Source organism: Typopeltis vanoorti, chromosome 12 (genome assembly GCF_054136105.1).
Source record: "Typopeltis vanoorti isolate ZY-2024b chromosome 12, IOZ_Tvanoo_1.0, whole genome shotgun sequence".
NCBI classification, from domain to species: domain Eukaryota; kingdom Metazoa; phylum Arthropoda; class Arachnida; order Uropygi; family Thelyphonidae; genus Typopeltis; species Typopeltis vanoorti.
In genome coordinates, this window is record NC_143560.1 from 2,786,273 (window position 1) to 2,800,527 (window position 14,255).

Sequence of the window (14,255 nt, forward strand, 5' to 3'; positions counted from 1 at the left end):
CAGGTCTTATCAGTAGGAACCAGACTCAGAAGAGACACCATGGTTGAAGTAATGCAGAGGTCACATATTTCCCATATTTAGTTGGATGTTGCTATAGGCCTGGGAATGTGGAAGGTGGTGATGAAGCAATGTATAAGCAACTTGGATTAGTGAACAAAGGAAGGATAATTATTATGGGTGATTTTAATTATGGCGGTATAGATTGGAATGAAGAGATAGCATTTGGGAATAAGGAAAGTGAATTTGAATTTCTCGAGTTCTTGAGAGATAACTATCTCAGGCAGCATGTAAAGAAAGGAATGCGAGGATCAAGAGTTCTAGATCTCATCATTTCATCAGAGGATGTAATTGTTACAGGGGGGGGTTTCACATTTTGCTCCAGTTGGTGAAAGTGATCATGAAGTAATCACCTGTGTTGTGGCCAGGGGCGCACCGGCTATATGTGCAATGTGTGCAACGCACACACGCACCAGGATCGTAAAGGCGCCAAAGAGGAGGAAATACTTAAAAAAAAACGTTTTTTAAAGTGATTTTTTTTATTGGAGGGGGAACCAACTAAAGTTTTCCACACAGGCGCCAGATACTACTGGCACGCCCCTGGTTGATCATATGGCTAGTCATATGCAGGCTTTTGCAAGGAAAGGATATATGTAGAATTATAAGGCAGGTGATTATGACAAGCTTAGGAGACAACTTCGAGTTATAACATGGAATGAGGAGTTGAGCGGTAAAGGAATAAATGCTTCATGGGAACTTACAAAGAAATACATAACAGCATCAATGTAAGAATGTATCCCAAAGGCCAAAAGGCTGAACAAGGTTGGTGTAAAATGGATGAATGTGGAGCTTAAGCATGAAATCTGGAAAAAGAAAGTCCTTTGGAGGAAGTACAAGATGAATAATGGTAATCAGTTACATGAAGAATATAAAGAACAAGCCAGGAGAGTGACTCAGTTAGTAAGGAAAACAAAAGTAGAGTGTGAGCAGAAATTGGCAAATCAGGCTAAGAAAAACCCTAGAGAGTTTTTTTAGATATGTGGCAAGTAGAAGGAAGAATGATCATGGAAAGATGAAAGTGGTAGAGGTAACTGCTACAGAAGACATTGTTGAGGTATTAGTGATTAATTTATAAGTGTGTTTCATCCTGATCAGGGTGGAATCATGAGGAACTTAAGTGTAGAGGACATAGGAGAGGATAGTTTAATTGTGAGTGAGCAGGAGGTATTTGAGGAAATAAATAACCTTGATGTTAATAAGGTGATAGGATTTGATGAAATATCACCACGCATCTTAAGAGAATGTTCAATGTTCCAGGGAACTTGCAGCAGCATTGGCATGCCTGTTTAACAAGAGTTTTGCAATAGCACAGGTTCCAAGGGAGTGGTAGGAGGGTAAAATTGTTCCACTGCATAAAGGCGATGATAAGGCTGTAGCTTCGAATTATAGACTGGTCTGTATATCGGAGTTGTGGTGAAGGTCCTGGAGAGATTGATGAGAAGTAGAATACAGAAATGAGTTGATAACAGCAGTATTCTCTGTGGTTATCAGCATGGGTTTGTTAAGGGGAGATCATGTTTCACTAACTTATGTACTATAACAAGGTGACAAATACCTTGAACAGAGGAGATGCATATACAGTGGTGTACTTAGATTTTGCAAAGGCTTTTGATAGATTGCTACATGACAAGCTCTTAAATAAATTGAAACAGTGGGATTGGATAACAGACTTCTGCATTGGATCAGTAAGCTGTCAGATAGGTATCAGAAAGTTGTATATGGGGGTACAGTATCGCGAAAGAGAAAGGTCACCAGTGGTGTGCCACAGAGGTCAGTTTTAGGGCCATTGTTGTTCAATTTGTATGTTAATGATATTGGGTTGGGTTTAACTAGTGATATCCAGCTGTTTGCAGATGATGCAAAACTGGGGAGAGCAATGCACAGTCAGGCTGATGTTAATGCCTTACAAGAGGACTTGAAAAGATTGCATGAATGGGCAGGTAAGTGGAACTGTCAATTCAATGTTGCCAAGTGTAAGGTTTTGAGATTTGGTAAGTAACGATGGGATGCAAAATATACACTTGGTGGAGAACTTTAACAGAAGTAGAGGAGATGAGAGATCTAGGAGTAATGGTGGACAAGGACCTGAAATTCAGGGTCCACATTGCACAAGTTGTGAAGACTTCACATCAAATAATGGCAATGATGCAGAGAACCCCTGACATGCAGAAATAGAGAGGTTATGATTCCATTGCATAAAGCCTTGATCAGGCCCCATATGGATTATTGTGCACAGAGTTTTCATGGTGACAAGGATATGTTAGAAAGGGTACAGAGAAGATTCACAAAGGTAGTCAGTGGTCTTTGGAATGTGGAGTATACGAGAACAGATTGAGAGAATATAAGTTGCAGAGCCTCGTGAATAGGAGAAAGAGGGGGGATATGATTGAGACATATAAACTGGTCAGGGGTTGTTATCAGGTAGACATGGAAGAGATTTTTCATAGAATTGGAAAGGGGAGTAGAAGAAGAGGACATTGCTGGAAACTGTATAAGGAGGGTGTGAGCAAAGGAGTGAGAAGCAGATTCTTTGCATGGAGGGTGGTTGGTGAGTGGAATGCATTGCCTGAGTGTGTTGTGGATGTGGATACATTGAATCAGTTTAAGACGCGGTTGGATGAGCATTGTATGCAATAGTGAGTACCTCCCACAATGAGTCCCCGACTCCATGGAGGTCAGGTGTTGATAATAATAATAATAATAATAATAATATAATTTTGAATTTCAACATCCACCTCTGAACCAGAGTATTTTAATAAGGTGATATACCCTTTTTGCTACTGCTTGTATATGGAAAATATATGATTTCTGTATTACTTGTGATTTCTGAAACTTCGGTGGATGCCTTTTCCTTAGAAGTGAGCCTGTCACTGAGTGGAACTTTTTTTTTTTTTTTTTTTTTTTTTTTTGATGTGTGATTCCCTCCCATGAATGGTTATTATAAACCTATAGTACATTTTGTACTGTGGGTGGATTAAGGATTTTTTTTTTTTGCCATTTTGATCAATTTTATATATTTTTTGTGATTTTTTATTTTTATTTTTACATATTGAATTTATGAGTTATATAATTAACTCATAAATAGTCAACTCTTCATTAATTGGATGATCTGAAGAGTTGCCTTAGTTAGCGGTTCTGTTCATGGTAGGGTGAGCCTGTCACTGAGTAATGAGGTAAATGATCCTTCAAGTCACTAATTGATTGGGTGATCTGAGGGATTGCCCAAATTTGTGGCTGCTAGTCTGCTTAGTGGTAGGGCAAATCTGTCACTGTGTAGAAACACCAATGAGTAATGAGTTAATCCTTTGGATCACTCATCGATTGGGTGATCTGAGGCTGAGGGATCATCCAAGTTTTATAATAAGGCCTGTTCTTAAACAACCACCAAAGTGATCTCAGGGCCACTTTGGCGAATGCTTTTTCCTGGGATATGAACTGTTCAACTCAGTGGCAGGGTGAGCCTTTAGCTGAGTAATGAGTTAAATGATCCCTTGGATCAGTCACTGATTGGGTGATCTAAGGGATCACTGGAGTTTTGGGAGAAGGCCTGTATTTAACTGCTGGGGGTAGCCTTTATTGGAGCTGCTTTGATAGATGCTTTTCCCTGGGGTATGAGCAGTTCTGCTCAGTGGTGGGGTGGGCCTGTTGCTGAGCAGAACCACCACTGAGTAATGAATTAAATGATCCTTTGGATCACTCATTCATTGGGTGATCTGAGGGATTGTTTGAGGAGTTGAGTTTTTGGAGAAGGCCTGTACTTTAACAATCGCTAAAGTGGCCTTTATTGGAGCCACTTCAGTGGATGCTTTTCCCTGGGAGATTAGCAGTTCTGCTCGGTGACAGGGTGAGCCTATAACTGAGTAGAACCAGTGCTGAGTATCTTTGAGTGATTGTGAGTTAATGATACTTCGAGTCACTCATTGAGGTTAGAATGATCTGAGAGATTGCCTAGTTTTTGGAGAAGAGCTTTTATCTGTGCAAAAGTCAAAACTGGTCTGGGCATGGCCCTTCTCATAATGTATCGCATTATGAGAAAGAGGTGTGCTTTGCATTATGTGATACTGAGGCAATTGATGTGAAGTTATTGGCCTCTATATACAAGTAGCTCAGTCATGAAGATGCTTCACATGCAAACTTTATTTGGTTACACTTGGATAAAGGATTAAACCAAGAATTTAATTTCTTGGTATCATTAATTTATATATGGACATGGCCGCTTCAGTGGATGCTTTTTCCCTGGGAGCTTTTCCATACATGTATCATTATATATGTATAAACCTGATACCATACATATACTCGCAAAACATTAATGGCAGAATGGTATAAAAAATTAAGCTATTAGGAAGGAACTTGACATTGTTGCATTCAGAATGGTGAACAGAGCTAATCTTAGGTGATATGGTCACTTAAACAGAATAGGAGAGGAAAGAATAGCAAAGTAGATGTCTGATGCCAAGATAGCAGGAAAAAATCCAGAGAAAGACCAATATATTATTATTATTATTATTAGTTATTGTTTAACACCAGACCTCCATGGAGTCAAAAGACTCAACTGTCACACACAAAGCTCATCAAACTGTGTTTGATGAACTTTGTGTGTGACAGCTTAAATTCTTATAACGTTGCCATTCTCATAATACTGACGTGTTGAATGAGACCTCATTCAACGTTTCATCATTTATCATACTGTCAGGCAATGTGTTCCACTTACCAACCATTCTCTATATGCAAAGAACTTGCTCCTTACTCTCTCTCATAGGTGGACTGATTCAGTTAGAAGTATCTTAGAACATAAAAATATAAAATCTGACAATATTGGAGTTCTGGCAGATAACAGACTCATTTGAAAGAAAACTCTAAATAGGAAGTTAGGAATAATGGTAACTTAAATGTAAAACCATCATGGTATCCTTTACACCCCTTGATGATGATGATATTCCATATTAATTTAAACAATAATTTTTTTAATTGTATATTTGAATTTACCTTCTACTGTACTATAGCACAGTACAGCACAGCTCATATCTATAGCACTATAGAACAGACCACTATAGACCACTATAGCACAGCTCATATCTCTTTTGAAATCCATTGCTATTCTACTGTTTTGAATTTCTGTCAATTACAATGAAGATAATCTGTAAGTTTTAGAATCAAATATTTGGTCATACCATATTAGTAAATTTTATTGTCTAAATATTCACTTACTGTTTTTTGTATTGTTATCTGATACTGGAGTTTCATTTTGACATCAGAGAATCTGATATTAGAACGAAACCCCAAACTCTTGATCTCATGTTTTAACAACTTGAGAATTCCAGAAATTATTTCCCTTACTGTTGTATGCTGTTTCCTCTTCTTAATTTATGTTACTATAGTTAAAATTCCCATAATGATCACTCACTTTGCATTTACCAAATTAATCTGACTAAACATTTCCTGATCATCACTGTTTGTGGCCTATAGCAACATCCCACTAAATATCCTGTCCTGCTCACCTTCACCTCATACCATATATATACTCTCAAAACATCAGTACCATTTCATTCCAAATTCTCTATCGGAGATCACACACAACTCATCATTTATTGTAAGTAATATTCCATGATGTCATTTATCCTCCCTTTCTCATGAAAATATGCTCCTTCTGCTTTTCATGTTAGGACATATCTTCTGTCAGCTGCAAGCAAAAGAAAGAATGAATGTGGAAGAATAACATTATTGAATGCAGATGGTACTTGAGTGTAGGAAGCTAATGAGATTTTTCGGTTAATGAGTGCTCACTTTGCTAAGATATATCGACCAGGTGTACGTAACATGGTGCACACTGCTGCTACTACTACTACTACATTGGATGAAGAGTTAGAGGTTCATAAAAAGTGGATGGTGGGGATAGTATGCATAAGCAAATAGAAGAAATGAGTGGAAGAAGGGTAATTATTATGGGTGATTTCAATTATGGTAACATTGACTGGAAAGAGGAGAGGGCACATGGGAGGAAGGAATTGGATTTTATGCGGTTATTAAGGGACAACTATCTACGGCAACATGTATTGGAAAATACCAGGGGGCAGAGAGTGCTGGACCTAGTAATTGCAACCGAGAATGTGGCTGTAATGAACATGACCATGTTGCCACCAATTGGTGAGAGTGACCATAAAGTCATGACTTGGGAGGTGGCTAAAAGAGTCGAATTTACAATTAAGACAGGGTACATGTGGAATTACCGGGCTGGTAAGTATGACAAGCTTAGGTGTGCTTGGCTCAATGCCATGGCATGTAAAACTGCAAGGGCTGGATGTTGATAGTGCATGGGAGGTGGTTAAGAACTGTTTGCAGGAGGCAATGGTTGACTGTATACCAAGAGTCCGAATAATAAATCAATTAGGGGTTAAATGGATGAATAACACTATTAAGCTTGAGCTGCAAAAAAAGAAACAATTGTGGAGGAATTTTAAGGAGAAGGGTGACCATCAGGCGCAAGAACAGTATAAAGCTCAGGCCAGGATGGTAACAAGGGTGGTAAGAAAAGCAAAAGCAGATTACGAAAGGAAATTGGCCACGCAGGCTAAAGAGAATCCCAAACAGTTTTTTCAATATGTTGCAAGTAAAAGGAAAAATGCTCATGGTAGAATGATCTTAAAAAATGCTGAGGGTAGGGAGGTAACTGAATCAGTTGATATTGTGGAATTACTGAGCGAACACTTTGCAAGAGTATATCGCCCAGGTGGTGACTTTGCAGGAATGGAAGAACCAACAGCTTATACTGGAATTGTGATGAATGAAGTAGAGGTAACTAGTCTATTACAGAACCTCAATGTCAATACATCTGTGGGATTGGATGGTATACCAGCTCGTGTCGTACGTGAAGCGGCCAAAGAATTGTCAGTGCCCTTGACCATTTTGTTTAATTTGAGCCTGAGGACTGGGTCAGTCCCAAGGGGGTGGAAAGAGGGGAAAATAGTTCCACTGCACAAAGGTGGTTCCAAGGCTGCTGTTGAAAATTACCGGCCAATCAGCATAACAGGAATCATTATCAAGGTCTTAGAGAAAATAGTCAAGAGGAAAATACAAGATTGGATAGAAGAAAATGGGATACTGTATCGGGGACAGCATGGTTTTGTGAAGGGTAGGTCATGCCTCAGTAACTTGCTCACATATTATAACACAGTGACGGCTGAACTGGATAAGGGTAATGGGTTTACGGTGATTCTACTGGACCTTGCCAAGGCCTTTGACAGGATACCACATGGAATTCTAATCAGTAAATTGGGGCATATGGGGATGGACATAGGGTTGGTGAGATGGATAGGAGGGTGGTTGACGGAGAGATATCAGAGAGTGGTTTACTCAGGAGTAGAGTCCACAAGACGGCCTGTGACTAGTGGTGTGCCACAAGGATCTGTTCTTGGACCACTGCTGTTTAATTTGTGCATAAATGATATAGGAAAGGATCTGAGAGGAACAGTTCATTTGTTTGCGGATGATGCGAAGTTGGGTAGGGCAATAGTGAATGCAGATGACGTCAAATTTTTGCAGGATGATTTGGATAGATTGAAGGTCTGGGCTAAGGAGAATGGATGTCAGTTTAATGTGGCAAAATGTAAGGTTATGCATTTTGGGGTGAAAAGATTGGAGGCAGTTTACTGCATTGGTGGAACCGTGCTCCAGGAAATTGATGAGGCACGAGATTTAGGAGTGTTGGTAGATAAGGAATTGAAATTTAGGGGACACATTGCAAAAGTGGCCAAATCAGCTCATCAAATCACTTGGTTGCTGAAGAATACGTTTACAAGCCGAGACAAGCAGGTTATTGTTCCTCTGTATCGAGCCTTGATAAGACCCCATCTCGACTACTGTGCTCAGATTTGGTCACCTAGGTTTCTTCTTGATGGGGAGGAGGTGGAGAGGATCCAGAGGCGAGTGACCAAGATGATAGCAGGTCTGTGGAATGAACCGTATGAGAACAGGTTGAGGATTTGTGGGTTGCAAAAATTGGTTGATAGGCGGAGGAGGGGAGATATGATTGAGACATTCAAATTACTGAAGGGTTTCTATAAAATTAATTCAGAAGATATTTTTGAGAACAGGGCTGGTTGTGGGAGGACTAGGGGACATCCATGGAAACTGGGCAAAAGTGTGGTTAGTAAAGGTGTTAGAGCTGGGTTCTTTACTTTTAGAGTAGTGAATGAGCGGAATGCGCTCCCTGAGTCTGTGGTGGATGCTGTGACAGTGAATGAGTTTAAGGCGAGGTATATGATAGGTACTGTATGAATGTCAAATAGTTGTGATGAATATGATTTGGGGCCTCCCTCAATGAGTCTAATGACTCCCTGGAGTTGCCCATAATAATAGTAATAATAGTAATAGTAATAGTAATAAAAATGAGGTTGAAGAACTGTTGTATAACCTGGATAAGAATTTGTCTATAAGGACAGATGGAATATCAGTCAGTTTGCTAAAGGAATGTTCAGCTGAATTGGCTATGCCTTTCACATGTTTGTATAACTTGAGTCTCAGCTCAGGAATGATATCATAGGAATGGAAGGAATGTATGATAGTTCCATTGTACAAGGGTGGTGCAAAAACTGATGTGTCTAACTACTGACATATCAGTATCTCTGGTGTGGTAGTGAAGATTTTAGAGAAGTTGGTAAAAACTTCGCATACAGACATGGGTAGGCAAACATTCTATACTCTGTAAGGAACAGCATGAACTTACTAAAAGAAGGTCGTGTTTTAGCAATTTGCTCATATTTTATAACAATGTTATGGCCGAATTGGATAAAGGGGATGGATACACTATGATAATGTTGGATTTTTCTAAGGCATTTGATAGGATATCACACAAAAGGCTGTTGCATAAGCTGGAGAATATGGGATTGGAATATAAACTCTTGACTTGGATCATGGGATAGTTAACATACAAATATCAAAAAGTTTTATACAGTGGGTGTGAACCTGCCAGATTTAAGGTGTCCAGTGGTCTACCTCAGGATTCAATAATTGGGCCATTATTGTTCAATCTATACATTAATGACATTAGGCAGGATCTAACATCATATGTGCAATTTTCTGATGATGCGAAGATAGGCAGGGCAATCAGGGATGCTACTGATATTCAGCAATTACAAAATGATTTGAATAGACTGGAAATTTGGGCAAACAAAAAGGGCAGTCAATTTAATGTTAGTAAGTGTAAAGTTATGCACTTTGGCATGATTAGAGTTCCAATGGCATATTATATTAGCATGGTTATGCTACAAGAAACTGAAGAGGCAACGTATTATTATTATTATCCAGGCCTCCATGACTCATCGTGGGAGGTCTTTTTAGGAAACACAAAGTTTATCATACCACTCCTTGAACCCATTGACCGTTCCCACTCCAACCACTCTCTCAGGCAATGCATTCCAAGGTTCAACCACTCTCCACGCAAAGAAACCACTCCTCACCCTCTTGCACACAGCATCCTTTCATAACTTCCAGGGATGGCCCCCTTGTCATCGCTCCCCCCCCTTCCACCAAGTGAAAGAACTCTCCAATGTCTACCCTGTAACTGCCTCTCAACAGTTTAAAAGTCTCAATCATATCTCCTTCTTCTATCCACCAAACTCTGCAGTCCACATTCCATCAGTCAATCCTCATAACTCATATTGTACAGTCCTGAAACCATCGTTGTTATCCACCTCTGTACCCTTTCCACAGTCAATTTATTCCCCTTCAAATCCTGTGGACCAAATCTGTGAACAATAGTCTAAGTGTGGTCTGATCAGGGCCTTATACAACAGAATGATAACTCTTTTATCTCTGCAGGTCAGCATCCTTCTTAGTATTGCAGCAATCCTCTGAGTTACCCTCACCACCTTTGCAATGTGCTCCCTGAATTGCAGTTTTCTATCAATCATCACCCCCAGATCTCATCTCCCCCCCCTCCTCCAATCGAGTATGCATCCTCCCATCGATAGATCCCAAACTTCAAGACTTTACATTTTGCTGCAATGAACTGATATCCCCATTCATTTGCCCATCTGTCTAGTTTATTCAAATCCTCTTGCAGGGCTGTCACATCTGCACTATTACTGATAACCCTTCCCAGTTTCACATCATCCGCAAACAACTGAATATCCCTTTGCAATCCATTAACAATATTATTGATATAAAGGTTGAACAATACAGGTCCCAGTACTTAGCCCTGTGGAACCTCACTTGTAACCTTCTGCTTCCTTAATTGCCCCACCATACACAACTCTCTGATACTATCAGTCAGGCAATCCTGAATCCATTTGACTAACCCAACATTTAAACCCATGTGCTGCAACTTAAATATCAGCTTATCTGTAAAACGGCTTTGCAAAGGTATCTTGTCATATTGGTGGATAGGAATTTGAAGTTCAAAGGTCACATAGCAAAAGTTGCAAATACAACTTAGAGGATAATTGCAATGTTGAAGTGAAGCTTGACATATAAGGATAAGGAAGTCATCTTGCCTCTTTCTAAGGCTTTGATAAAACCACACCTGGGTTATTGTGCACAGATTTAGTCTCCCAGGTTCCAAGGGGATAAAGAAGCTGTGGAAAGGGTGGAAAGAAGAGTTACAAAGATTATATCTGGATTATGGGATTTAGATTATGAAGACAGATTGTGAGTATGTGGATTGCAGTCTGTAGTTAATAGGAGAAAGAGGGGGTGATGTGATAGAGGTCTATAAACTTTTGAATGGGTGTTATAGGACATCAACTAATGAAATTTTTCATAACATGGAAGTTAAGTTTGTTTACAGTCAAGAAAGAGGTAAGAGCTAGTTTTTCTCCTAAAGAAGAGTGAGTGAGTGGAATAATTTGCCCTTAGGGGTAGTGAGTGCATCTAGAGCGAATGAATTTAAGGGAAGGTGATAGTTGGTTTGAGTGATTTATAGCCTCCTTCGATGAGTCCTTGATCCCCTGGAGGTCTCAGATAATAATAATAATAACAACCATGTTTTACTGATTCCAATAATCTTTGAGCAGGTTGAGGCTATGAATAACAACAATTAATTTCCTTTATTCTGGATACTCCTGGAATTTGTACAAAGAAATATCAGGGTACTCGCAGAATACTTATACCTATTTTTCCCTTTACCAAATTCTACTTGACTTTAAGATATACCATATAACTCCCATGTGACCAAATGCTGCTCATAATTACTTGCTTAAGGAACAAAAAAAAAAAAAAAATCAGTGTATTATGAAATATGTTATGAACAAAAAAAAGAAATACTTAATAACTTACCATGAGAAATGAGACCTCCAAGCTCAGTTACTATTCCTGCCAAACAAGGAAAATATGGACTCCAACCAATATCAGTACTATAGGTAATCAGAATGTCGCCTTGCTTAAAAAACAAGAAAATAGCCACGTATAATATATAATCGTATGTAAAAATAATTATCTATTATGTAAAAAATAATCACCTATTATGTAAAAAAAAATAATTAAACATATAGATCAGGCATATCAAATACATGGCCTGGAGCCATATGCATCCTGATCACTGAAAATCTACGGCCTGCAATAAGTTTTCATTTTAAATGGAATGAAGCTCTTTAAAATATGCTTTAGTCAGCTTGATTATTTCTGCAATTATTTATTTATTTCTATATTAGAATTATCGTTTAGAATTTGGACTTGCCGATGAAGTCCAAAGATTCACTGTGGGAGACTCAACTAATCATTATTCATACAATACCGATCATAGATCTCCTTAAATTATTCAGTGATGGAGCACTCATGATAGCCTCTGGCAAATAATTCCATTTATTTAAACATTCTCTAAGCAAAACAGTTATTCTTCATACCCTTGCTAACCACACTATTACACCACTTCCAGGAATTGCACCCTGTTTTCTTCCCTCTTGGGGATGTATTCAAAAACTTCCTCTGCCTCAAATTTGTAAAATATCCTTATTAACTCTTTAGTAGCATGTGCAAGGGATGATGTAGAATATATTATTATTATTATTATTACATGAGCACCTGCATGGAGTCCTAAGACTCATCATGGGAGACCCAAATTATCCACACAATATCTATCACAATACCTCTCATTGAATCAATTAACAGACAAAGCACTCACAACTTATCTAGTTGTGAGTGCTGCTTTGTCTAGTTTGTACAACAAAATCTAGTCCTCTCACTCTGCCCACACTTACCCAACTTCCAGGGATGACCTCTTCTTCTGCCTCTCTAACCAAGTGCTGAAACATTTCCCTTGCATTAATCTTATAAAAGCCTTTAAGTAACTTAAATGTTTCTATCATATCCTCCCTTTTTTGCTTATCATCCAACTTTTGAAATCCATATCTTCAATTTATCCTCAGATTCAGCATTCTACAGATCCCATACCATCTTGGTCACTCACTTCTAGATCCTTTCCACCACTTTCTCATCTCCAAGAAACCCAAGTGACCAGACCTGAGCACAATAATCCAGATGTGGTTGTATCAAGGCTTTATAAAGAGGAATTATAATTCTCTTATCTCTGCTTGTTACCGTGTTTCTTGCAAGAAATTTGCAAGAAACACAGTAACAAGCAGAGATAAGAAAGTATCTGAGTACCTTGTGAGCTACCCTGGCTACTTTAGCAATATGCCTTTTAAACTTCAGCTATTTATCTACTACTACTACCACCCACTAATCCATGGCTTCATCATTTTCCTTGAGTACAGCTCTCTCAATGTGATACACACTTTGTATCCCAAAATGCATAACTTCACATTTTTCAACATTAAATTGACATATTAACATTAAATTGATAGTATGGACAAAACGTTATGTTTTGTCCATACTATCAGCCTATTTAAATCATCCTACAAGTTCTATATATAACCTTAATTAACTATTATCCTACCCAACTTTGCATCATCAGCAAACAATTGAATATCTCTCTTCAAATTATTTCCTATACATTTATATCAAAATTAAATAGCAGTGGTCCAAGCACAGAGCTCTGTGGCGCAACACTAGTCACCTGCTTTCTCGATTCTGCTCCTCCATATACTATTTTTTTTTGTATATCTGTCCATTATGGGATAAAAATGGGAATAGAGTGACTGATGCAGAGGACATAGCGGAATTGTTCAATGAATCACATTGGTGTATTTCATCCTGGAGGAGTAAATTTTAATACCAGAGGGATAGGACAGGTACAAGGTTTAGAGGTGCAGGAGGAGAACGTGTTCCAAATACTGAGTACTCTGGATGTCAGTAAAGTTGTGGGACTGAATGGTTTTTCACCACGAGTTTTGAGAAAATGTACTAGGGAACTGACAGTGCCTTTGACCTAGTTTTTCAAAGTCTGGCTGTGGCTGTACCGCCATTGCATAAGGGTGGTAGCAGACTGGAAGTGTCTAATTATAGGCCAGTTTGTGTGTCATCAGTAATTGTTAAGATCTTGGAGAAATTAATTAAGGACCACCATATACAATATTGGGAAGATGAGGGTAATGTTATCTGTGAGAATCAACATGGATTTGTGAGGGGGTGCTCTTGTTTTAGTAATATGCTAGCCTTTTATAATAAAATTACAAGAGCAGTAGATGAGGGAAAGGCATATACTGCCATTTTCTTGGATTTAGTGAAGGCATTTGACATGATAAGCTGATATTTAAGTTGCAGCACATGAGTTTGGATGTCAGGTTGGTCAACTGGATTCAGGATTGGCTGTCTGATAGGTATCAGAGTTGTATATGGTGGGGGCAGTTTCAAGGAGGCAGAGGGTTACAAGTGGGGTCCCACAGGGCTCAGTACTAGGACCTATATTGTTTAATCTTTATATCAATGACATTGTCAGTGGATTGCAGGAGGGTGTTCAGTTGTTTGTGGATGATGTGAAGCTGGGAAGGGTTATTAGTAATAGCGCAGATGTGGTAGTTATGCAAGAGGATTTGAATAAGCTAGACAGATGGGCAAATGAATGGGTGTGTCGGTTTAATGCAGCAAAATGTAAGGTCTTGAGGTTTGGGACACATCGATGGGATGCTGCATACTCTATTGGAGGAGATATACTGGAGGAAGTAGGGGGGGAGACAAGAGATCTGGGGTTGATGATTGATAGAAACCTGAAATTCAAGGAACATATTGCAAAGGTGGTGAAGGTAACACAAAGGATTGCTGCAATAATGAAAAGGACGCTGACCTGCAGAGATAAAAGAGTTATC

At 38.9% G+C, this 14,255-nt stretch overlaps 1 protein-coding gene across 6 annotated transcripts in view; it reads right to left on the reverse strand.

The window, feature by feature from the left end:
- The window catches only part of LOC150100549 (uncharacterized), an 844,187-nt gene that overhangs the window by 19,689 nt on the left and 810,243 nt on the right, over nucleotides 1–14,255 (reverse strand). For 5 of the 6 annotated variants that reach the window (XM_090401348.1, XM_090401347.1, XM_090401349.1 and 2 more), the window contains one exon: nucleotides 11,329–11,431. In XM_090401348.1, coding sequence (XP_090257474.1) covers nucleotides 11,329–11,431 — 103 coding nt within the window. The remainder of the gene's footprint in view (nucleotides 1–11,328; nucleotides 11,432–14,255) is intronic. The other variant, XR_016549159.1, reaches the window with a different exon arrangement.